The sequence below is a fragment of the Bactrocera latifrons genome, unplaced genomic scaffold, assembly GCF_001853355.1.
Source record: "Bactrocera latifrons isolate USDA-ARS-PBARC rearing strain unplaced genomic scaffold, ASM185335v1 scaffold_34, whole genome shotgun sequence".
In the NCBI taxonomy this organism is placed as follows: domain Eukaryota; kingdom Metazoa; phylum Arthropoda; class Insecta; order Diptera; family Tephritidae; genus Bactrocera; species Bactrocera latifrons.
This window is the reverse complement of record NW_017536979.1, coordinates 1,765,178-1,790,724: the sequence shown is the minus strand read 5'-3', so window position 1 is coordinate 1,790,724 and position 25,547 is coordinate 1,765,178. Positions and strand designations below refer to the sequence as shown.

The window sequence follows — 25,547 nt, the reverse complement described above, 5'->3', positions numbered from 1 at the left end:
ATTTCATAAATTAAAAGATAAATTAAATTATTTTACCACATGGTTTTATCCCTTTCGTGGAAATGGCGATATTTATATGTACACATACCTGGATCAGGGTCCTCTAATTTTTCCTTAAGTTTGGGAAATGCAGGTCGTAATGCTTCTGGATAACGTAAAAATACTTTATACATCATAAGAACAGCTTTCATACGCAAATACGGTTTTGTTGAACTCATCTGCAACCAAATAAATCACCCATAATTATTTTGCACGTTTTGGCATGTTACAATTACTTACCAGAGTCATAATATCGTTTGCAAGGTCCCGAGATAAATCGGGCGAAATAAAACAACTGAGACCGCTTAAAGCCACACCAGCATCGTATTGATTTTGAGAATTCAAATCCTTACGTATCATATTTGTTGTTAACATTAGTAACTATATGAAATTAAAGTGTATATTACATTTAGTTTTTTATCGCAAATATATTTACATACTTCACTATCAGGGTGAAAGCATTGGCTTGCTGCCAAGTAGCCAATACGTTTGCATGTAAATCGTGACGAGCTCATTACTTCAATTATGTTAAAACCGGCCCATGAGATGTCATAACCGAGCATTTGTATCTACAAGTTGTGATATATATTAGTTACAAATTTGATTTGCGTTAAAGATATTGCAAAGAAATCAATTAACAGAACTTAAGCCACTATATATGTATATAATCCAAGGTTACAAAATTTGAGCAGCTTAAGTTTGCCATTATTACTTTATACAAACCCATGACTACTTACGTATGTTAATTTCGCAACAGCATTGCACTTAACGTTAATGTTATCCTGCCGTAGTTCTTGTTTGATTTCCTCAATACATTGTGCTATGTATTTCGCCTAAAACGATAAAAAAATATCGGTTATAGTATTAATTCTAGACTACGAAATCGATATTAAAAGCAAGTATATATGTACTACTTTTAAGCACTAATATATATAATTATTGTTGATCACAAATAGAATATATGCTAACAAAACACTTCTAATGTGAAGGTTTGCGCAGAATATTGGAGTCTCCAATGGTGTCGAGTTGACAGTCTTAATTCAGGTATAAATCCCGCGGAGCTTCGCTTATAGTCTTTATATAACTCAATGCCAAATTTTTATTTATTTTATTAATTTAGTGAATATAAATATTTGTTAGATAAACGAATGGTGGAATAGATATGGATTGTAATTTTCTCATCGATATAGCTTATATTTAAATAACCCTAATTACTATAATCCAAAGACAATAGAAAGAATTATTTCATTAAATGATGCTGGTTGAACGTGTATAGTATTCTGAAACAGGTAACAGTTTGACACAAATCTCTCCAAATACAAAAATACTACAATTGATAAGAAATGTGAATACATATTTACCCTTTTATATGTGTGCATATGTAAATTCACACGGATTTATATGAATAAGAAAAATCAAATTTATAATTCATGATAATTCTAAACATCTAAAGTCTCCTTAGAAATAACAGATGGAAATACATTTTACCTCGTTATCCTTATTATTCCTTATGCCCCGCACAAGATCCGTGAGATTTTTGTCAAACATACGTTCGAAATTTCCCTTAACTTTTTTTAAAGCCATTTTAACGTGTTAACACACAAATTAAATTGTTACTGTTTATCAGATTATTTCATCTATTATTAGATTAATATCCTGGCAACGTATGCTTTATTTCGATATGGTTTCAAAATTGCACTCCTCTATTTTTTGGTGGCATTCACACATTTGATGATGTCGACAAAAATTCCTTCTTTGCTGATTGATTTTTTCACTTTACAAGATTAATTCACATTTTCTGTTGAATGCAATATCTTAATACTAATAACGTTTTTTATTACAAAGAATGGATTTCMATAATTTGTAATCTTCAAATTAAATAAATTATGGTCATAAATTCAATAAAAACAACTCTTACAGAATTTCCAAAAAAATTTACTTGATTTATCACACACCGACAAATGAATGAATGAAAGAAACTGCAAAATGAATGCAATAACACAATGCTGCCATTACGACGAATTTATTAAGTCTCACGAAATCCAAAAAAATATATATCGACTTATTTAAAAAAGGTGATACTAACTCTAGATTATTTTTATTTAACTAGTATTTAAAAATAAAAGTATGCTCCATTAATCCGAATTTTTTTTTTCTATATTTAGCTGTTGTAATTTGTTCTAATGTGAATTCATGTAACATATATTGCGAAGAGTCCGATCATATACTTGTTAACTGAAAATACAGGGTGTCCAAAATATAACGTAAAATTTAAATTGTCCGCCATTACAATTAATTTTCACAGTCAAAGAAGTTACAGAACTATTCCGACCATATTTTGTATGAAATTTTCAAACTGCGACCGCCAAGCTTTAATGATTTTTGAAATATTATCAAATAATGAAGACATTTTATTCTATCTTGTAACGCTCCATTTTTTAGTTAGCCTAAACTCTCAACTGTCGAATTATTTTCAATACCTTACATCATAAATAACGACAAATTTAAATATTGCATTGATTTAGTGACATGCGAATTTAATTCCAATCTAGCGCGAAATTTTTTGGCCCTTATATGCGATGCTATGGAAATATACACACCAAGTCTTAGTTTCGAATTTAACTCTGAGTAATGTCCAAAGAATATTTTGGAATCCGGTTAGTTCCTACAAAAACAGCATACTATTCTTCATTCAATTCCGATATTAAAGAGTCCTTTTGTATTATTTCTGTATTCTCACASCAAATTTTAACATGTAAAGTTAAAYGTAAATTTATTTTAGAGCCACAATTTAGAAATTCTAATATATGTGAATGTATGTACGTATTTACTTTGAAATAATTGAACAATTACATTTGCTTCACAGTTTGTTACGAAATACTATTTAAAGTAGGAATTAAATACCATCAGTAAATACATAAGTAGTAAATACAACTTAATGGACATATAAATTTATTCGGGGATATAATCGTTTTAAGACTTACAATAAGGTTGGTTAAAAATTGTAGACAATAAAAAATATATGAAATGGTTCATCTATAATATGGGAGTAGTACTCGAATGACAATTTTAATATTGATAATAGTACAATGAAGTATACATATGTATGTATATATACAAATTTTATTAAATCTTCAATGAAAGAACAGATATTATCAATTACTGTAATTTTTTAAATAAATTTAAAACTATTTATTTTTCATATCTTAGTTTTTTTTATCAATTATTTGGTAAGAATAGCTTCGTTCGCATTTCATTATAAAGTACAAAATTAAAAATAAAAACTGTAACCTCCCATTTTTAGCTGTACCCCAACGGTAAAGAAATGCGCATTGGTTTGTATGTATGTATGTATATACGGTTTCATCTTATCAAAATAAAACATACAGACATACGTACTTCACATTTCAATCAATTACGATAAAATTCGCATTTCCTTTTTCTAATGTCGGAAACCCACTAATTTTGCCATCCAGTGACTTTGATTTAATCATCATTTACAAACATATCAGCAACAAGACGATTTTTCCGGTTCCGCCATAACCAAATTAAAATCTAAACTACTTGGACGTGCAAACCCAGTTTTTATACCGTCCCAGCCGTCCTCTACTTTGTATTCCCCTGAACGTATTCGCGTATATACCTCTTGTGTAACCATACGAAAAGCTTCTTCAACGTTAACACCATTTCGAGCTGAAGTTTCAACAAAATGCAAGCCGTTTTGGTTGGCAAATAATTGAGCTTCCTCTGTAGTTACTTCTCGACGACCACCGGCATTTACTAGGTCTAATTTACAACCGACTAATGCGAACACTGGGCGATGTGGTTCAATGTGACGTTGGGCTTCCATCATCCAAAGTGGAATATGTTCAAAACTGGCATAATTTGTTATGTCATATACCAACAATACTCCAACCGAGTTTCGGTAGTATGATTTTGTAATTGATCGAAAACGTTCTTGACCAGCTGTGTCCCATAGTTGTAGTTTTATTTGGGTTCCATCCTTCATTTCCATCAAGCGGGCAAAAAAGTCAACACCAACAGTGGGGTCAGATAGCTGTAACATTAATTATTAAATTAATATCAATATATACGCATAAGCATTTAAATATTGCAATAAGTGCAAACATACGTAAACGACGTATTCGCTTAAAACAGATGTTCAACAAAGGAGAATAATTTATCAATTAGTACATCTTTGTTTATTTGTGTGTATGTGATTACTGTCTCTGTTCAATTATGTAATTTACATATCAACATTTTTTTATTAAACTGAGCAGTCTTAGAAGTTTCTTACCTCGGCGAATTTGCCATCTGTAAAGAATTTGAGTAACGAACTCTTGCCCACTGTACTATCACCAATTAGAATCAGCCGAAACTGGTAATCAAAAATAGGTTCAACCATTCTGCAAGTTGTATCTAATAAAGATTGAAATATAAGAAATACAGTGCAATTGCTATAATTATCCCACACTTTATTCATTAGACAGATATGTACTATATAAATATGTTACTTTTGTGAATCACTTCCTCCCAAATCCGTTTATTGTGAAGATTTACTATATCAAATGCGAATAAAAATTATTCCTGTGAYTAATATTTTCTACAGAGCTGCTTTAGTTTTAAAGTGTATATAATGGATCCGTTTATATTGATTTGGTTCACTATTGGTAATATGGTAAGGTATTTAATTCCAAATGGAGCACCAAATTTAGTTACAATGTCTCTAATGGAATATTGCGACGTATTAGCCCTATGTTCACCACTTGCGTTTTATTTTSCAACTTGAACTTTGTTTATAATATTAGAAGAAAATTGCCTATTGTTTTTTGTTATTTACTTCGTCGCATTCACTATGAAAATTTGATGCTGATAATCAAGTGTGAGTGATAAAGAGTGGTTTGCCTTGAAATGTCAAAAAATTGACTACAACATAGAGGAAGAAAAGACAGAAACAAATTTTTGGCGTTTCTTCTATTCTTGATAGTTCTGTTTGAAAAGTGAACTCGAAAATGAATAATTTTATTATAAACATATATATATGGATTGAAAGTATTCAATACAATAGTAAGAGAATACATATAGTTGTCTAACTATTAATTATAAATATTAAGCATATATTATGAACAATATATGGAATCCACAATTTTTGGGTGGATTTTATATATTTGTATGTTCAGATGTAGTTTTTATTTATGGTGAATGGCAGTTCCATTCAAAACGAAGAAGAAGAAAGTAAACAAACACACGTGGGTTAATTTTGTTCGAAATAGAATTTTACACCAGATAGACGTGAAAAAATGGTACGTAATAGAAAAATCCCTGCCCGCAAACACCATGGAGTTCGAGACCCACTAAAACAACTTGAAGAAAAAGAAAAAAAGTATTGCGTCCAGTTATATTTATACCAGCATAAATATAATCATATACATATACTTTTAGACTTAGGAAAGTTACGAACAATCCTCCTGAACGTGATAATCAGCAAGTTTCTTTCAAATTTACACAATTTAAAAAGCTGGTTGAAGACACCAAAGCTGGAAAGAAAATTAAGCGAATACATAAAGGTAAAGAAGATATGCCTAAAGATAAATTAGCACACCCCAAAAAAATTGGACATATTCAACAATTAAAAGAAGAGACGGATGAAGATTACTTAAAACGTGTAAATAGAATAACGTCGCAATCCTTACGGGAAGCACAATACGAAGCTAAGTATGGTGTAAATGTTATTCGAAATGCAAAAACTGGAGAAATTTCAATAACCAAGAAGCCAAAGAACGAAATTGATGAATTATTAAAAGAAAAAAGAAAGAATAGAGATAAAAGTAATRTATCCAGAAATAAAGGAAAAGAAAAACCAGGAAAGCCTCTGGATCCTGAAGTTGCAAAAGAATTGATTAAACAAGCCATTAAAGAAGATAAAGAAGAGGTAAATTTTTCATAACACAAAATATGTTTTAAAGGAATTTTCGATATTTAAYTGCAGAAATCCCATCAAAATCACGATTTAGAAAAATATAAACATGATATAGTACGCTTTGGAGAAATTGTACATGCACCACCAATAATTACAGCATTGCCTCGAAGAGCTGAAAAATTTGAAACCGTTCCAAGAGTAAGATGATAAAATATATATATCAATGCCATGTTTAACTCTTTTTTTTCAGCCAGGAAAAAAAGCTAGTTTGCTACTTAAAACATTACTGCCTACTACCAAATGTGATCAAGGCCAATTAGAGAGTAAATGTAAATCAGTTTCAATTAAAACAGAGAACGTAAGTCTTAGCGGCAGGAGGAAGAAACTTCCTGTGGCTACAAGAAAAATGATTGAAGACGAACAAAGCAAATTTATCGAAATTTATAGAAATATGAAGAAAAAACAAGTATTAACATCTTGATAATCAGGATTAGAATTACAGTGTAATTGTTTTTATTTTAAAGCTAAAAGATAACAAAACATATTTTAAATAAAAATCGTCTATTTCATTTAGCTAAAAGTTCGTCTTTTTTGGCTATAATTGATTTTCACAATGGTTACAGGTGTTCTTTATATTAACCATAGCAACTTTTAGCTAGCTGTCAGTTTATCTGCTATAGTTGTTACTTTTTGATTTAAAGTAACGAATCTTTCGCAGTGTGTTAATTTTTTATATACGCACGGTACAGAGTAGTAATTTGGTTTTTGATAAATCTAACTTTCCGACAAGTTAGAAACAATTGCTTTTGTGATTTATAATGCACCTGAACGCTTTTGTAATAGTTGTGCAAAGCGCTGCGTGACTAGCAGTGATGTATCAATGAAACGATCAACGCAGTTGCTTAAACATGTTTCCGTCGAACTGTCGAGTTTCGATCCTGGTTTGCCAATGCACTTTTCCCAACAGATATCATTGAATTCATGTATCTGTAAAATTTGGAGATATAATTGCACATTAGAAATATAAGGTTAATGTTATACTAACCTGTGCATTCACTTGAGCCTTTTGTTTTTCAACCATCAAAAAATCCTGTAGTTCCTTATCGCTTGAAACCGATGATAGTGAATCAAAATCAGACATGATTACAATTTATTCTAAAATAATTACTTCTAAAACAACTATATTAGATCAGCAATTGACAGGGATACCTGACCAGCTCTAATATCAAAAATTTATATAACCTCAAATAAATTATGTTCCACAAAAAGCAGAGTCAAACTTGCAGATGTTTTCCTTATACTAMATTTACATTGAAGTTGGAAAATACATTAGTATAGTATGTGAATCAAACGATCAACATACAAACAATCATGGAATAGCCATTAAAATTTGCTTGTTTAATACATATTTATAGATATAATTATTACCAAAGCAAATATGTTCATTTCAAGTGTAACATATGTAATACATGATACCATTTAGTAAAACCTTTGTACTACCAAACATAGCACTATGTGTTGACCTTATAGTTGTGTTACATTTTGTCTGACATTCGCTGTCAGTAATTTTACATCAGCTGTTTTTGTTACTTCGAAATAGGCAAAGTAAATGCAAATATGCAAGAATAGAAAATTTATTTAGCCGGATAAGGAATATCTTAATTTTTCTTTTATATTAAATTTAAACGTAAATTGACAGGCGATTGTGCAAAAATTGTCTCTTTAAATAATAAATGAAACCCATAATGATTTGGGACTGAAGTTTTAAGTCCAATTAGTGTGTTATCAAATAGTAATAATAATGAAAGAACAAAAATTGTTACTTATCCTTTCGAAGTCGTTAATTGGTTAGTAAAGTAGTTCCACATCAGATACACCTAATGTGCTTTACGATCGTCATACTTATATGATTTTGTAGAATATCGTATTAATGCATATATGTATATAAATATAAGAATTTTTACTTATTTGTTTAAAATGATATGATCAATTTGTATAGGTACCGGCTTTTTCTTTTTGTATGTTCAACATGTGCGTTCAATATTTGAGTCCCGCACCAATATTGCATATTTAACACAATTAGAACGGGAGTCTTTGTTGCGGCGGGAGGACTCGCTTTATTATTCATTTTATAAGACACTTACAGAGGAAGCAGACTTTTGGAGTGGTTACCATAAATTAACCAATTTAACTGGCATCGAGCATCCACAAAATGTGAACGTAATACAAAGGTTCCATGTGTTACCAGAATTGGCAATAGGGTATATATACCAAAAAAAGTAAATGTATATCGCTCATAATAAAGAAAATATATTTATAGATATCTCTACCATTTGCTAAGGCGATATGCTTTCACAGAAAATTTTCCAATATTTAGTTGTTGGCGGAGCAACGATGTTCGTTTGCCTTTGGAGCATCGTCATTGTGATGGCATTGGACAGCCCATGCAGTTTTACTTGGAATGCGTATGGCTTCTTGGTGGGGTCACTGTACTAGTTATTTATATATATGGAACATTACTGAGGTAAAGTTTTAAATAAATCTTTCGTAATGGGTAAATAAATATATATATATTATATATATATGTATATGTTTTCTATGATTTTAGTGAAAATATATTTGGTGGCATTTACGCAGTGGTTTCCTATGTTATGTTCCATAGTTTTGCTTCCAAGATCTACGAATCCCCTATGGCACGTGAAAATTTTGCTTTTCCAATTATTTTCATGCAAATGTTTTACCTTTGCTTGTGTATTGATCGCATTACGGAACGCAAAGCATATCACAAGCGGCTTTTTATAGTAAGACCCAGATATTTTTATTCAGCTTTTATGGTTTTCATTAATATTTCATGACTTGTGATATTTATAAATATACTCTACAGACGATGAAATTGACGCTGCTGACAGCACTTGCTCTTCTCTGTTGGCAATTTTCTTCTGTTATTTTTGCAACGCAGGTCCTTATTATGATGGCACCTTGGACGCCAAGTTTAATATCTGAGGTGGTTTCTAGTACTTTTACAATTGATTATGCGATCTCGCAACTTATTGCCACATCACTAGCCTACTACTGTTCTTTTAGCAACAAGAAATATATTTTCGCCTGGCATATTGGTCCAGCAATTGGACTTCTATTTGTCAGTATAGAGCGGCAAGTCAAACCTCAAACTCCTAATAGTGGCATTTCGTTCAAAACCATGTGGGCGGGGTTATTAGTGGCCATTAGTGTACAAGGAACTTTATATGATATGTTGGAGAGAACAGAATTCGCACGTTCAATTGACAACGGGTTCGCCCTATATCGTGATTTAATAGTGCAATGGAGCTTCCAGGCAAAAGTGAGTTTCTCTACCAGCATTGCGGCCTGCAATCCAGSTTATCAGAATTTGAATATTGACCATTTGTGGGAGCTCATAAAGACTCTAATTGTGAAACCCTATTGTATGTACGGTGTCGTGATGTTGGCAAAGTTTTTTCGCAAGTGGCGTAAGGGTAATGAAAAAAAAAATCCCAGCAAAGATAATGTGGAACGAGCCAAAAAATATGTGCTCGAAGATTTTTTGGAAGAAAACCACATATCAATGGGCGATATGTCAAATAAAGAGACGGAGAACGATTTAAATGAATGTCTTAAGTTACTGGAAGATTGTAACTATGACTACAATCGCTATAAACAGGAGAAAACTAAGTCGAAGAATAATAAAGTCATTGAACACGAAGAGTTTATGAATAACATAAAATTATTAAAAGAGCAGATTAAAGAAGGTACTCGAAATATTTCTAAAATTAACCATTCTGAGACTTCAGGAGAGCAACACGAAGAATGTACTCATGGAAATGTAAAACCGTCCATAAGTGAGAATAAAGCAACAATAAACAGTGATTCGATCCCAGCAGCACCAAACGTTGAAATAAACGATTCTGGGAATGATACGAATARCGGCAGTTTTACTGATAGTAGTGGTATAAAAAGTAGTGATGGTAATAAAAACACACGACGTACACGGCAGAAAAGCTCGGACTGCGAAGCTTCTAAAGYTGACTATCATAGCGATATTACAGGTTTCCACTATGTCTACAGCTTTGTACAAATGGCAGTTTTTACCGCCTTAGGGCTTTGTATAAAAAAGTTATTCTTCCTTTGTTTCACTCAAGGCTGTGTTATTGCGCCGACAATATGTTCTAAGTTTTGGTATCACAAACAACGCAATATATTTTGGGCAGTATCATTGGCGGTTTTTTTAACCAGCATGGTTAATCCCGGTTTAGTTGTAAGTATTAACTAGAGCGAGATCTATTTTAGTATTAAGTTTTTAAAATCCGTTTTWTTTGCATCCGTATTTTAGAATATACGTGAAGAATACTTTCCTACACGCTCAGGACATGCTAGTGATGATTTGGATAGCATGTTGGAATGGATCAAAATTAATACTGAGCGCGACGCTGTTTTTGCAGGTTTTACGCAATAACTACAAATTTCTCACAATGCCTTTATTACCATTTTGAAAATTACAGGTCCAGTAGAAATTATTGGCACGGTGCATTTAGTTACTAGACGACCGATTGTAAACCATGCTCACTTGGAAATACGTCACATCCAGTAAATAAATTTGAAATTAAAATAACGAATTTAGATATATTAGAATAAGAAAATATGCATTTCAAACAAGAGTGCAATACATAACAGCATAAATTGAGTTGCGCCTCTCTCTTGCACCATATGTGGTTGTGACTATGAGATTGTGTCTGTCCTAAAAACATGATGTAATAATATAGGTCATCACATTTCAAATTCACTGTTGCCGGACTATATTGAAGAGAAAATTCAAAAAGGCCCAGTATCTTTAAATGCCTAAAAAGCTTTCCATGAAAAACATATTTAAATATTTCTGTTCTATATAATACCCATAATATTGAAGTGTTAAATCATTGTGACTTTTTTTTTAATACGATTTGATTTTAATGTTGCTGTTTTATTATAATTTGTAGTGAACGCACGGAACATGTCTACTCAGTGTTCAGCCGTCAACAGTCATCAGATATTTACAATCAATACTCACAACTTAAAGTGCAATATTTAATTATATCGCTTCAGGACTGCAGCAATGAAATTCGGTGCGTGAATTTTACGATACTTAGTTTTTATATCTGTATAAAAATATTTGTTTGTTTATGGTACTTTATTTATTTTATATATTTTAGTGATGAATGTGACCTACTATCGATTTGGGATGATCTGCAGCCGTCGAATCGCAAATATCCGCAATTTTGTTCGGAATTGGCAAACAAGAATATACCCAGCTTCTTGAAAGTATTCTCTAATGATTATTACGGTATTATTAAGATGTTTTCGCAGAGTGTACAAATTAATTTGAAGCTTAGTAAGATGCCCGAAAAAAAAATGTAGCCAAGTAGCCAAACTTGCTTCGATTGTAAGTGAAGCAATGGTAGGAAAAGTGGCCAAGAATTTAAAATGTCAATTACGTTATTTTATTTATATACCAAGTTTCATGTTACGTTCATATTTTATATATATTGTAATTTTGACAAGAGACACTTTAAGCCTCGATATATTACGATTGAACATCGATTTCGCTGTATTTAATAGTTGTGGTTAAATGAAAATAATTTTTAAGAAATACAAACTACTTATGTAGTAGATGTCCTAATGTACATTCATACATACATACATATGTGAATATGAAAAGTGTAGAAAGCTACACAAAAAAAAGATATAAATATTGAAGTTTGTTCAAAGGGAAATCTTTTTTTCTTAAAAGTTTTGAATCGTAATTTATTGCTCTATAACACCGAATGCCGAGTTTACTGAATTTTATATAGACTGCTCTCTTGCATTCCATTTCTGGCTTATTTGTATTACCTGCATTAAAAAAAACTAGAATGAAAAAAAACTAAGTTTMAAAGCTAAGTTTATTAGCGACCTTTATTAATTTGCATGAGAAAGTGGCCTCTATGTTGCCTTTTATGTTACATATGTTTCTACATCTTCATATCTGTATTTGAAATATTCGGTTGTTATTTAATTACAATTCTTGTTAATGAAAACATTGCTGAAAACCGTATTTCAAGCGTAATGTTTATTCTTTAATGAAGCATTTCACGTGCAGTAAGCAATCATAGTTTTTGTTTTAATTAAGAGCTAATATCGGATATATCGGATATATCGGATTTAGGAAATTTGCTAAGCGTTTAAGACGCATAATATAATATATTTTGTTAAAAAAAAAGAAAATAATATTATGTACATATAGGCTGTTCTCTATGTAATTTAAAATATTGAATTTTAAGGATGAAGAGACTGCCAAATCTAATGCATGAGAAATATTGCAATAAATTGTATTATTTTTAGTTACATACGTATATGGCAGATATGTTTCCATTATATTTTGAGTATACTTTATTCATGTTTTGGAAAGTGTCGATAAATTAGCAAACAATATTCTACAGTCTTAAAATTGATCTTATAGTATTCATTTATTCTTATTTTTCTTCAGTGATTTATTTGTTCTTTTACTTCAAGGAGACTAGTAAGTAGCAAAATAACGTACTGTTACATACTATACGACTAACCATCCTAACAGCTGCAATTTAATAACGTTGTGGGCATATGTGTTGTAGCGGATTAGGAGGCCAATGCAAAAATATACATAGATATTACTTTCATTATAATTGTGTTTTCTCGTAAAATGTGATTTACTATATTTGTAAATAAACGTATCAAAATAAACTTTACTTACTGTTGTAATTGGGAAATACTCAGTTAAGTAGTGACTGTATGTATTCATTGTTTTAAATTGAGTAAGTAATTATAGTATTTTTTTACCAGTTACACGTACACTTGCCAGATCATCGACGGGAACAGAGGTCTCCATATACTGAATATATGTATATATTTTTGAGAACTCCATATTCTGACTATATATATATTTGAGTAGGTGTCTTTCTCTATCAAATTTGTTTTTGTGGGAGCCTGAATATGATTTTAACTGTTTATCAAAACAGCTCTATGTTTACTCAAACAATTTATATCTGCTATAAAATGCAAAATTATTAATGTTAAGGGTCACTAAAGCAATCCTCTTTTTGTGTTTAGTTGGTAACTCTACATACTAATGAAAATGTAATATTTGATACAAAAACATGTTTCACTTACCCTTTGCTTTAGTATTATTTTCTATTGAAATGCTGGTTGATAAAGTATAAAAATACTTTGAATCTTCGCTTTATTTTATTTGTATAAATTTATTTAATTACAGTTAGTTTGCGACATATACATATACAAATACCTAAAAGCTTTTAATATTCGAAGCATATTCAGCGGTGTTTCGGTATACATACTTTGGGGCTTTTATCAACTCTAACACTAACATACGGCGCGTTTTACACTTTATATGCATATACATATATACATACATACATATATGTATACGTATTTTTTATTAGGGTAAACCATAAATYATAAGTGATACATTTGTCTCAATGATTGCTTATAAATTAACAAAGTAGTTATTTAAGACTTTACAATCTACGCACACAAAGGTGTGTATGAATCAATCGTCATTGCATTTAAATACCTATGTATGTATGTCGCAATAAAAATTCGCTGCTTTATTTCTAAAAATAAATATTTACACAWAAGCATAAGTGTTTGCATTTAATGTTCAATTGTTATTATTAATATTATTTAATAATATTTTACATTTCTTTTTTGTATAATTGCATTTTGAAGGCGTTTTGATCACTAAATTTAATGCGGCTCTTATTTGAATGCTTTTAGTTTTCACACGCTGTGGTTGTTGTGCTTGTTGTTTTTCGTATAATCGTATAACTACCTTTACACACATATGTCTGTATGAATGTGTGTACACTTGTATATGCCCTCAAATCAATTTCGTCTTTAATAATATTAAGGGCTAAATAATTTAAAAAAGATCTCCATTTGTTGGATGACATCAAGGCACCAACCACAGATGGGAGGAGAAGCAATTAATTGACACATGGGGTAACTTAGTGAACAAATCGGATAATTGCGTTTCTGTTATAAGTAACATTTATGAGATATGGTCATGGTTGAGCAATTAAGCGCCAAGTATCCTAGAGTTATGTACCATATAAAAGAAAGATATCGGAACAACGTGGATAACGATATATTGGGTAGTCAAAAAAGTCTTGCGTTGCAGTCGTATATCTCCAGTGCTGCCAATAGTGTTGGAAGTTCGGGGAAGTTGAAAAAAATTATCAATTCGTGTAGAACAACAATGGTTCGCTCCTTTCCGTTCTAGAAATTTCGAAATTTAGATTCACACTGATCGAATAATGACTCTAACGGAAAAATGGGAAAAAGTGGCCGAGCAAAATGGTACATATTTGTCTGTTTATTTATTATTATAAACATAAAAACATATGTTAAAATTGTATTAGAAGTACGAAAATAATTTTTCTACTACCCAAGATAAAGAAATCTACGCTTCAACCATTCTGCCTTCCATCATATCTAATTTTAGTGTCGAATGGTTGGATAYTTTTACTACAATTTCAGACAGGCATTTGATTTGGACAATAAGTAAGTAAGACCAAGATTTATTCAATGTATTTAATTACTATAATATAACTTTTAGACTGTTCTTTACATCGGACAATTACCAAATACATTTAGCCGATTTGGCAATTGTTTCTAATCGCTATAATTATCTGATTGTCATGAAATAAAGAAACGGAATGTACCATGAAGGGAAAAACAAATAATTCCGCTAACACCTCWCTCATTCCACTGGATTCGTATCGCAATTTATCACCACTTTGTCGATTTAAGGACACCAAACCTAACTCGTACCATATAATGCTTTCGACAAGGTGAGGGAAATTCTGGATAAAATCAAGAAGATCGAAGAACCGCGCAGTTATACCAAAAAATAACAAACAAATGATACAATTGTATTTATACTCAATGAGTTTATGTATCACTACCATTTTAGTGTTTAAAAAACAACGTCTTGGGCCCCACAAAAATGTAAAATTTATTCAATCTTCATTCAAATTTGAGCGCTTGCTTTAGTTAATAATTTTGTAATATATTAAATTTATTAATACATAGAGTTTTCCAATTGAAATTTTATCACAGCAACAATTATTTATGCATATCATTTCATCCATTATTTGGTAGTAATTTCCTAAGTTCTAAGCAGCTTCTTTTTCYAGTCGTGTTTGCTTAGGCATATGTGTGTGTGTAACTAAAAACGGATTTAATTTGGAACAGAAACTCATTAATTTCGCCTGGAGATCTAATAGACTGAGTATATCCGATGAAAGTTAAAAATCAAAGTAGAAGATAAGTGGCTCATTAAGTACGATACAGTATTACGACAGGCTAGACTGCGTTGTTCTCTATATAAAGCACAATAAAACATTGGCTCGGTCGTGCTCGTTCTCGTGCTGAAATTCACTCTGTTGGGGATTAAAACCGAAAAGGGTGGAAATTAACTTTAATAAGTGGGTCGCGTTTCACGAACTAAGATGTGTCGTGAGTCTGTATGTATGTATTCGAGTAAGYTTTTTTCAATATGCGTTTTAATAATTTTCTAAGTGTCTAACTTTGTGTTTGCTTGTATGTACATATGTGTGTATATTCAATAACAATTTGCTTAGGCGTTAATTTATAAAATTTGATTCGTAACAAAAGCTCGCTTATATTTTCTTAAATATAAGTACCTACATTCTTTTTTATGCGAAAATTTCTTTCATTTTTGTAACTATTTTTACAAGTAGTACAATTATTTTTCTCTTATTAGTGTTAACAAATAATTGCTTACAATCTTAAGCTAGCATTGAAGCAACGGTACTGCAATCTCATCATAAAAATTTTATCTCAATACTGCTGAGAAGAATTATGATTTTCTATATTCGAAAATATGGATATTAACAATTTAAAATCTATATGGTGAATAAAAATAACCTGTACAAGGGTGCAAGCTCTTAGTAGTATAAATCACAAACGTCCCAAAATKTGAGCAAAACCAAATGTAAATAATAATAAGTGTACAAATGCTATTTCCTTCGCCGCATCCGTTAGAGGCGTCATCCGATTTAACTCAAATGCGTCTTATTGTGGGGCCGGTGAAGAAAACCGACACTTTTCGCTTGAATTTTTCCATGGGTGGCTCGTGATCCGATTCTTCACTCTCGTAGCCATCACTCTCGTCGTCTTCACCAAAGATGATAGTTCGTGTGTACGGTTGCACTGGCTCGGATCCATCCGACTCACAGAAACCTGGATTCAGTATTATATTCGGTATAAGCTCTATGCTTTCCCAACCGTTCTCGAAATCTATATGTTCAACAGGAATTCGCGTTATGTTTTTCAATAAGTCGGCGATGTATATTTAATGCATAGAGAAATTGAGAGTGTACATATAGATWTATGAGTTGTATTTATGTTATTTGTTTTTTAATTTATTTGTTGTGATTATTTTTATTTTCATATTGCGTGAATAGAATTTATTAGGATTTGAGTGAGATTTTTAGTAAAAGAGAGAGAAAGAGAGAGAGAGAGACGCATAGTGGAATGGAAAAGAGAAGAATAAAGAAAGAGTGTATTTTGAAAAGGCCGTTAATCCCGTTTTATAACTGTAAAATTTTAATGTCATTTAAGATGGTATTGATGTCGATGATGATGGTGTGCGCATTGAGCAAAGTGACTGGATAGTTGGTTGCCAATGTTGACATTATAAATTTCTCTTTTAGGTAGCAAATGACTAAAATAAAAAAGTAAATAAATGTATTTACAGAAGCAATTTTCATCAACGAATGCAACAATGTATTTTTATTATATATTTAAATTCTATCAACAACAGCAACGACAACAACAATATAATAACATTGACAACAACACACATTATACAATTCATTTCAACATATTTACAGATAAGATAATTAATTTACAATAATACATGAATATTTATTTTTTGTATTTTCCTTTAGCTTCTTGCTCTAAACAACAATAAAGCTTAATACTATTTGAGTGAAARGTGGAAAAGTGTAAATCTCTAAACTACCGTATTTTAAGTACACATATTTATGTATGTATATTTAATGTATAATATATATACAAAGCTTTTGCCTAAAAAGTTATTATTTTCTAGTTCATTGATTGTCYATTTGAAATGTTAGATTTCTTTTAGTTAAGCTTTCTGAGAAATTATTGAAAATCATAACCTAAGTTTAAAGGGAAATCTAAAAGCAAATTAAAATTTATACACATACATCCACGTCTCAACAAACAACAATATTAAAATATAGTTGCGAACTTTAATATAGAATAAATTTTTTAAATTTTGATTTCTGAATTTGAAGTAATGCTTTTGGGGTTTATCCCATAAAGTTAAATATATACATATATTATATATGCGTGTTTATTATTTTACTTCAAACATCATGGTGAGCCTTAAGGTAATGGTTATGTGTACGTTTCAAATCAAAAACTGCTAAAATAAAACTTGAAATTATCGGAAAATTTTCTATTTTTGAAATGCGGACGTCGTGGTATAGTGATCTGAAGTTTTAACTAACCGCGGCAATTCWTCCTCGGTCCATATGTATACATGAATACATATTTGTTTATCAGAAAGATATGTATATACATAGATGTGCCGAAGTATATTTAGGTACTATTCGAATAAGAATCATAGGAATCATCAAAAATTAAGATGACCGCCTTTTCCATTTATCAAGATACAATATAATCTTTATATGTATCTTTCCTCTGCAGAATGGTTTTAAATATTTCCTATATATGTACATTTATGCTGGAACTTATTGTTGTTTCATGATACAGTGCGCTCACGAAAACTCGAACGTACGAAAAAATTCAATATTGGTAGGTCCAAATTTGTGGAATTGTAAAAAAGAAAAACAAATTTTAGAACGTGTTAACAAAATCGAGCCCTGGAAGATGTGAAACGCTCCGTGTTTCAAAACTTCCGGCAATAAAAATGCATTTTACAAATGTGTTTTATTACAACTCAGCAAGAATTACCCAATCAACGGAATAATTTTAAAAGAAAAAGCTAAGGAGTTAATCAAGGATAGCTCAAGACTTTTTGCCAGCGATGACTTATATATGTCCTGACTAAATTTACAATGCAGATGAATTCGAAACAAGTGAATAGAATATTTAAGCATTTTAACTCCTCAGTGAAGTACAAAGCCAGCCTAGATGACATCCACTCTGTTCAAAAATTCGTTTCACTTTTCGTTTATACCACAGGCAACTACACTACCCTCTAACAAATCTATTCTTTTCGATTCGGTCGGATTGCCTCAAAAGGGTTTACTTCTTCTTGAAAACGTAGTTTCGCATCTAAACGAAAATGAAATAAAATCTGAAGAATATCACTCCTTTCATTCAACCAATGAATCAAACGCAATCAGAGTAATAAAACTTCAGTGATGCTATTAAATCTTTGGTTCAGAAAAGAGACTTCGGTCTTGTGCTGGATAAATATATTAAACTTTGCCAACCTGTAAGACGACGTTCCCCAAATGGAAGCTTCAACTCAAGTAAGTTTGGAAAAATAAGCTGCAAATATTCTCAAAGGCTTAGACCTCATCATTAACAACAATTAACTTATATTAGGTTCCTTTTACAGAAGAATAAATAAATAATTGSATTAAGGGCAACTACTTGATTGAGGAGAAACTCATTGGGAAAAATTCTGAAGATGGATTTTAGACTGAAGGTGAAAATGARCCAAAACGCATTAGTTGTTGCATATGCTGAGAAGTTAATACGAAAAAGAATTAATTTGTTCAAATCATTACGCGAAATGACCCTAAATTAGAAAACGATCTATGTATGTACATGTGACATACACATGTTCCTTCTATTCTTCATAAAAATAAAAAGTACAAATGTTTCAATAAACTGGTCATGAATTATAAAACAGCAAGCCACAGAATTCTATTATTTTGAAATATGCAAGAAAAATTTAATAGTTATAACTATAAAGACCGATAAAACGAATAAATAAATTAAAATACATAACAYTCAAAGACTTGAACAATTCGTTAATTCGAACAAGTATGGATTTCATTAATTCGAGTTTTTGCGAGTGCACTGTAAATATGTATAAATATATAAGAATGAAGAAGATACAAGTACAAAAGAAGAAGTGTGCATTATATTTCAGTATTAGAAATGAAAAAAATTKTATTACATGTATATTTTCATATTTGTTAAACCCGAATTTCGAGCAATTAAATGTGCAAAACACTAAGAAACACTAAGGGGTGTTCAGATTGCACTCGCTACAAATCGAATGAAAGTTCTAAATCAGTTTCCGTTGTCTATAATTGCATGTTGAAATAAAACTTATATTTTCTACCAACCTTTGACTCATTACACCGTACAACACAAGCTGGAAGATACAGTAAGTGTACCGAATCAAACAAACTATTAAAGCAACTAAGGACTTTGTACACCATTTCAAAAGATCAAAAGTTGAAGTCTGAAAACTTGAAATAATAATAATTTCAGTATTGTATTGAAAGCTTCGGATTTAAAACAAACAATAATCCATTATAATTTATTTGCTTATTTCCAGAAATTTAAACTTTATTCTGCATAATGTTCCAATGCTTTATCTTATTAAACAAAATTTGGCTTTATGTTCCATTAAATGAGCAATTAAGCCAGCAGCAGTGCATAGTTATACGCATTAGAGGCTTCATGTAGGGCTTCATTTACGCAAAATCTCAGGTCAAATTTGATATTTGATAAAAAAAGAAATATTTACTACTTTTTCCTGTTCATCGATTTCAATGCAATATATATTACATACATATACATATATAGTAAGTAAGTGTAGTGGTCCATTTTATCAACAAAAAACTATTTCCTTCAAACTGTGTACTACGGGTGGTATACGTAACATTCGAATGTAATATATTTGTATTTAATTCTGGAAAAGTAGGCACGAGTAATGTGTTATATTCGATAGGTTCTGTCACATCATGTTGAACGGCGCTTTAAATAGACACACATATTTACAAGAGGGAAYTTTTCGCAAGCGATCTAAAACACCCGATATGCAAACAATAATAATATTTACACACTTCAATCATTCAAAAATTGACAAAATACTTATTTAGGTTTATAGAAACATAAATACATACAAGTATCAAAGCAAAAGACAAATTGTACACAAAGCAAAATAAGGAATAATGATAAAATAATAAAGGGCGAACAACAAAGACGCGCTCAAAATGAAATTAAGCCATGACAACAACATTCAAATTGCGTTCAGCATCTGCATTAGGTATATTACGAGTAGCTATAGCACTGGTGGCGGTGTAGTTAGTGTTACTAGTGATATTGTTTGTAGTATCTGTATTATGATTAGTACCCGTTTGCGATGATTGATAACATTCTTTCGATAAAACTATACATAGTCCAATTGCTAATATCACAAGAGTTCCAAGTACAACACTGACGGCGATTATCCAAATGCGCGGATCGAAATTATCTAAGTCGGGTTGTATAAGGCGTATTAAATCTATATAAGAAAGAAAAAGATATAAAAAAGAAAGATACGTGGAAAGGCGAGTTACGAACAATAACACACAACAAAATAGTAAAAGTTACTGGTAGTAATAGCAAAAAGTCATATTCATGTTAGTTTCTTTACGTACATACATATGTCGGTAATGTTCATATATATGATTGTATGACTATGTGTATGTTTGTGTGTTGGAATGTACGTATATGTATATTTAGGATGATAGACACATTTACAGATACATTTTTAAAGGCTACATACATTTATGGAAATGTGGAAATTACATTTTGATAATAAATTACATAAGAGTGTAGAAATGATAACTTTTTAGCTGGTCAAAGATTGTGGGGGGTTTATGCTTAATGAAAGAAAGAAGTTATTGCTTGAATAATATGAAAGAGTATTCGGGAACAATAAAGAAAAAAATTTAACGCTTAGCCGAATTCCAAATATTTTAAATGTGCGGCACATTTTCTAAACATTTTAAATATTCTTTTATTTTTAAGTTATTTAGATCGATTCGGCTGTTTTTCAAGTAAGGCGATGAGGGGCAATTAATTTAAGTTTGTTCATGCCAAAAAGATATCTATGTATGTTTCAAAAATTGAGATACACAAGTGACAGTTGATACCCATATTTTGTGTTGGAGAATTTTTATTTTTTATGAAGATGGACTTATTAAAATTCCCAATTTAATGTTTCCTCAATTGCAGTGTGTTTTTAAATTAGCAAAATAATATTTTGTAAGCAAACAACCATTGTCTCCTTTTTCCGATTCCGCAAKTAATTAAATATTTTATGATTTTTTTTCTTGCGGATATAAATTATACGAAGATTTGTATTTTTGCTATCGAATACAATTAAGGATTGTACGTTTGCCATGTTCTTCCTAGCGCTTACTCACTGAAATGAAACACATTTGCACATTCTCTGGYATTGTTCCAATCGAAGATCACATTATGTAGAAATGTGCAAATTCCACTCTAAGTTTTTCATACATTCCAAAAAAAAAACTATGAGGCAAAGTTGTTCAGAATGATTCGATTCCGGCATACGCGATTWAGAGTATTTTAAGTAAGTTGGCTTTATTACAAGACTTTTATAAGATTGTTATTAAGTGTTTTCTGTCTGGCTGTGTGTCACACTCACCTTCCTCTTTGGTTTCAGGAAGCGTTGTTACATTGGTGGTAACAACCTCGCCACTGCCTAACTGGTTGTTGGCCCATATCCGAAATTCATACGTAGTGTTGGGCTCCAGGCGATATACCTCCATTTGCCGCTGAATCCGTCCGTTGATATTCGATAAGATGTTAATTTAAAAAAACATATGAATATATTATTTTTGAAATAATTAAGTTAGTGCGACTCTTATCGAATGGGTGGCGACAAAGATATGAAATGAATGCAAATGAAAATTATAGCACGCAAGTGCCAAGTACCAGGGTTGTTTTCCATTGCATGCACATGAAATAACGGAAATATTTTGCTCATGTCATGTGGACTTAATGGCCACTTGCCATCGAAATATTTGCAATACCTACATACATATGTATATTATATTAAGTGCACTGGTACTGGCATTGTAACGATTGATCAATTCCAGGGTTTCAATAAAAATGGACTAAATAGTTAGTCTACATAAAATATATATTTGTGTAGGTGCATTTTCTAACTTACAACATTCGGCGCAATATTAATTGGGTCCATACGACTCCATTCGTGTTCGAACGATTGGTTGTAGGGTGTCTCATTATACGAAACATTGCGAAATTCGGCAGTAAAGCTGCGCACTGGATAACCACCGGAATTGGTTTTGTTAAAACGCCAGATTAGAAACCCTAGAATAGTGGATGCTTTGAAGTAAAGTTGTGTAACAGGCCCTGGCGGTGTGCGCACGGCCAAGTTGACCTTTTCGACAGCTTGGTATTCTTCCGCCTCGGTKTCTTCTTCGCTCTTATCACCATTATTTGCTTCTGTCTTCCGTTCTGCGTCCGGTATAGGCGCTTCCATTGTCTGTCCACCATTGTTTAAGGTGGTACTTTTGTCAGCTTTTGAAACTTGCTGCGCCGTCGATATATTCACTTTGTTTTCATTTGCATTTGTGGCGGTGGCTACGGCTATTGTGGGCACTGGCGTTGGAAGCGATGAGGTAGTTGAAGCATTTGTTGCACTTATGTGCACCATTGTTGATACGTTTATATCTTCTAATGATGATAAGGTTGATGATGATGACGTTGACGTCAATATCAACGATGACGCCGTCGATGGCGAGGCAGATGTAGGCAATGATGCTGTTATTGATTTTCTCTGTTCATTTGTTGCTTGTGCATTGGAGCCGGTAATGGGGGCGGAAGATTGACGTGGAGGAACCGCAGCAAAGCAAACGTATAGACCACGTTCGTCTGTCGATACATTGGTTAGCACTAAAAATTTACCTGTCTGCAATGGAGAATATAATGTATAATCTATTAAATTATCAACGTGAATTAAATACTTGTATATGCGCATAAATGTACATGTATCGGAAAATTGAAGAAATATAAATTATTTTCTATTAGCGCAAGTGTCGGTGATTTTCGTCTATTGAGACAATATACCTAAGCAACCGTTTCGCAAGCTATATTTCGACAATCTTGTGGGCAACGAAGCTAAATGCTAAKACTTTGGATAGTTACCCTAATCCGTACGGACTCGGATTTTTATCAGACAGGGGCTGGGATTAATGGATTCAGTCACCACTACCCAACCAACAACAATTAATAATTTGTTATTTCTATCCATATATCATATTTATTTGGCGTGACCTACAATTTCCGTGGAATAATAAATGCATTTGCACTACGCCTCTGGCTTTCGAATTTCGTATTTTCTCAAGTGGAAATAATTTCAATGTTTAGCCCCTTGCCGTTGCCTTGCATAATACGCAAATTTACAATATTTTCAGCCGCAAGTCTTTACGGCTGCTCAAATTCAGATGTTTGAATCCATTTCAATTGTAGGTATGGTTATGTCTAATAGAGTATATTTTAGATCGGAGTGCCACGAACGCGCAGATATTTGTTAACAATTGTACTTATGTACATATATTAGAAAYCACGCGTTGCATGTATTTGAATATTATTATTATATATATGGATAGGTTTGCAAATATACTTATATAGAGTAATATCTAAGTAAGTGACCCTTTTCTCACCTGTATTATGGTGCTATTGTTGCCGCCTTCCTTAACCCACATWACGTTGCCCTCCGCTGTGCAGGGAATGGAAATATTTTTGCCTTTATCCGTCACGTACTCGTGGTATTTTATTGACGATGTTAAAACCGTTAGAACTGCATTGAATAAAATACAAAATATATGCATATATATACATTATATTATGTGGTTACATTTATTATTACTTGTTTAATTGTACAAGTACCTAAATAATCAAAAAGGAGAACGTATTTATAGGGCAGCAAATGGGTAAATGAATAACCGTCACTAAGGGACGGTGCTGAGAAAAGTCTCATACCCTTCAACTATTGAGCTAAAAGTTTAAAGCTTCTAAATACATAYGTACACAATTTGCATAGTGAGATTATAACGACGATCGTAAAAATCGTCGATCAATCATCATATACATATACAYATATATATACATATATTTACATAAGTATGTTTACAAGCAAACGTTAGGCGAACACACAGAGTATAAAACATGTTTTGGCTTCTTATGCAGTGATCATAAAGATTTTTCTTTAAAGTTTGTCAAAGAAGTCTATTGTAGATCTTTACAATCAATAGTATTAAGTMGTACCTCTGTAATATATAGATACCATCTAATGTTCGGTTTTGTTTAAACACTGTAATTTTTCAAGTCCTTTTTTGTTTTGAGGGTCAAAATAACACTATAGAAATCTTTGTCTTGAAATTAATCAATACGACTATGACGTACAGATTCACAATAGTTTATCAAGGAAATCATCACTTTTACTTTATACGAATGCTTTTTTAGCATGCAACCACCAGGAACAACARCCAACAAGCTTCATAAAGGTCGAAATGTCAGAAGTGGAAAGCAGCAGAGAAGTTGCTAACATGTATATACATGTACACAGGTATATTTCCGCTTCTTGTACCTCTTCTATCATGCAAATGGCGCTAGAGGTCATACTCCCCATCGGCTAGTTTTTGTTTTCAATTTAGCGTTGCTGTTGTGACAAATACAAACCGACTTTTTTAGATATGTATACGAAGTAATAAAAATCCTTAATTAATAATATCAGTTTTACAATTAACAAGTAAGGAAGGGCTAAGTTCGGGTGTCACCGAATAATTTATACTCGCGCATGACAAGTTTCATTAAAATATCTCAAGTTTTACTCAAATTACAACTTGCACGGACGGATAGACTCTACTCGTCACCCTGATCACTTTGGTATATGTAACCATATATCTGACGATATATACCGTTGTTAGCAACTTTATTGCGAGAGTATWAAAATGATGCCCTCTGAATTACATGAAAATATCTGAGAGATTTACCGATATTTTCGGTGAAAAATTAGSTTAGGTTAGGCACTGAGTTCTTCGTGTTCGATATCAGGGACCTTGAAAAGTTATAGTCCGATCACGACAATTTTTCCACAAGGGATACCTCAGCTGAAATACCGTATTTGTGTAAAGTTTTATTCCGCTATCATCATTGGTTCCTAATGTATATATTATACAAAGAAGGCATCAGATGCAATTCAAAATAGCGTTATATTAGAAGAAGGCGTTGTTGTGAACTGATTTCACGCATATTTCGTACATGTCATCAAGGTGTTAAGAAAATCGGCCGAGTAGTTCTTAAGATATGGTTTTTGGTCCATAAGTGGGCGACGCCACGCCCATTTTCAATTTTTGAAAAAAGTCTGGGTGCAGCTGATTCTGYCATTTCTTCCGTAAAATTTAGTGTTTCTGACGTTATGGGAGGTGGGCGTGGTTATTATCTGATTGCTTCCATTTTTGAGCTGTGTATGGAATTACCT

The 25,547-nt window shown here is 31.8% G+C and overlaps 6 protein-coding genes across 11 annotated transcripts in view; 2 read left to right on the top strand and 4 right to left on the bottom strand.

Annotated features, from left to right (window-relative positions):
- LOC108971328 (AP-3 complex subunit delta) overlaps positions 1 to 1,957 on the bottom strand; it is a 7,266-nt gene extending 5,309 nt beyond the window's left edge. Inside the window, exons 1-5 of one of the 2 annotated variants that reach the window (XM_018937304.1) lie at positions 1,528 to 1,957; positions 777 to 872; positions 480 to 608; positions 280 to 420; positions 89 to 218 (exon numbers count right to left, since the gene is read on the bottom strand). In XM_018937304.1, the coding sequence (XP_018792849.1) occupies positions 89 to 218; positions 280 to 420; positions 480 to 608; positions 777 to 872; positions 1,528 to 1,623 (592 nt within the window). In that variant the 5' untranslated portion in view covers positions 1,624 to 1,957. The remainder of the gene's footprint in view (positions 1 to 88; positions 219 to 279; positions 421 to 479; positions 609 to 776; positions 873 to 1,527) is intronic. The other variant, XM_018937305.1, reaches the window with a different exon arrangement.
- Positions 1,958 to 3,144: 1,187 nt separating this feature from the next.
- LOC108971312 (ras-related protein Rab-39B) lies at positions 3,145 to 4,957 on the bottom strand. 2 transcript variants are annotated; one of them, XM_018937281.1, is made up of 3 exons: positions 4,538 to 4,957; positions 4,337 to 4,458; positions 3,145 to 4,096 (listed from the first exon to the last, which is right to left on the bottom strand). In XM_018937281.1, the coding sequence occupies exons 2-3, from the start codon at positions 4,442 to 4,444 to the stop codon at positions 3,548 to 3,550; spliced, it is 657 nt and encodes a 218-aa protein (XP_018792826.1). In that variant the 5' UTR covers positions 4,445 to 4,458; positions 4,538 to 4,957; the 3' UTR covers positions 3,145 to 3,547. The 2 variants fall into 2 exon arrangements, with proteins under 2 accessions (XP_018792826.1, XP_018792825.1); XM_018937280.1 differs by having other exon boundaries at positions 4,554 to 4,957.
- Positions 4,958 to 5,253: 296 nt separating this feature from the next.
- Positions 5,254 to 6,449, top strand: LOC108971314 (coiled-coil domain-containing protein 137). 2 transcript variants are annotated; one of them, XM_018937283.1, is made up of 4 exons: positions 5,254 to 5,422; positions 5,482 to 5,971; positions 6,029 to 6,157; positions 6,210 to 6,449. In XM_018937283.1, the coding sequence occupies exons 1-4, from the start codon at positions 5,340 to 5,342 to the stop codon at positions 6,438 to 6,440; spliced, it is 933 nt and encodes a 310-aa protein (XP_018792828.1). In that variant the 5' UTR covers positions 5,254 to 5,339; the 3' UTR covers positions 6,441 to 6,449. The 2 variants fall into 2 exon arrangements, with proteins under 2 accessions (XP_018792828.1, XP_018792829.1); XM_018937284.1 differs by having other exon boundaries at positions 6,214 to 6,370.
- Positions 6,429 to 7,188, bottom strand: LOC108971315 (mitochondrial import inner membrane translocase subunit Tim8). Its single transcript, XM_018937285.1, has 2 exons — positions 7,005 to 7,188; positions 6,429 to 6,946 (listed from the first exon to the last, which is right to left on the bottom strand). Exons 1-2 carry the CDS (start codon positions 7,098 to 7,100, stop codon positions 6,773 to 6,775), a joined length of 270 nt encoding a protein of 89 aa, XP_018792830.1. The 5' UTR covers positions 7,101 to 7,188; the 3' UTR covers positions 6,429 to 6,772.
- Positions 7,189 to 7,573: 385 nt separating this feature from the next.
- LOC108971424 (C-mannosyltransferase dpy-19 homolog) lies at positions 7,574 to 11,873 on the top strand. The gene is made up of 9 exons (XM_018937481.1): positions 7,574 to 7,806; positions 7,959 to 8,220; positions 8,280 to 8,483; positions 8,568 to 8,760; positions 8,844 to 10,232; positions 10,308 to 10,416; positions 10,477 to 10,561; positions 10,951 to 11,076; positions 11,164 to 11,873. Exons 1-9 carry the CDS (start codon positions 7,761 to 7,763, stop codon positions 11,366 to 11,368), a joined length of 2,619 nt encoding a protein of 872 aa, XP_018793026.1. The 5' UTR covers positions 7,574 to 7,760; the 3' UTR covers positions 11,369 to 11,873.
- Positions 11,874 to 14,204: 2,331 nt separating this feature from the next.
- Positions 14,205 to 25,547, bottom strand: part of LOC108971422 — a 24,122-nt gene continuing 12,779 nt past the window's right edge. The window contains exons 2-6 of one of the 3 annotated variants that reach the window (XM_018937478.1): positions 23,728 to 23,864; positions 22,212 to 22,973; positions 21,684 to 21,813; positions 20,382 to 20,531; positions 14,205 to 16,306 (exon numbers count right to left, since the gene is read on the bottom strand). In XM_018937478.1, the coding sequence (XP_018793023.1) occupies positions 16,071 to 16,306; positions 20,382 to 20,531; positions 21,684 to 21,813; positions 22,212 to 22,973; positions 23,728 to 23,864 (1,415 nt within the window). In that variant the 3' untranslated portion in view covers positions 14,205 to 16,070. Of the gene's footprint in view, positions 16,734 to 20,381; positions 20,532 to 21,683; positions 21,814 to 22,211; positions 22,974 to 23,727; positions 23,865 to 25,547 lie in introns of all 3 variants that reach the window. The other 2 variants (XM_018937479.1, XM_018937480.1) reach the window with 2 other exon arrangements.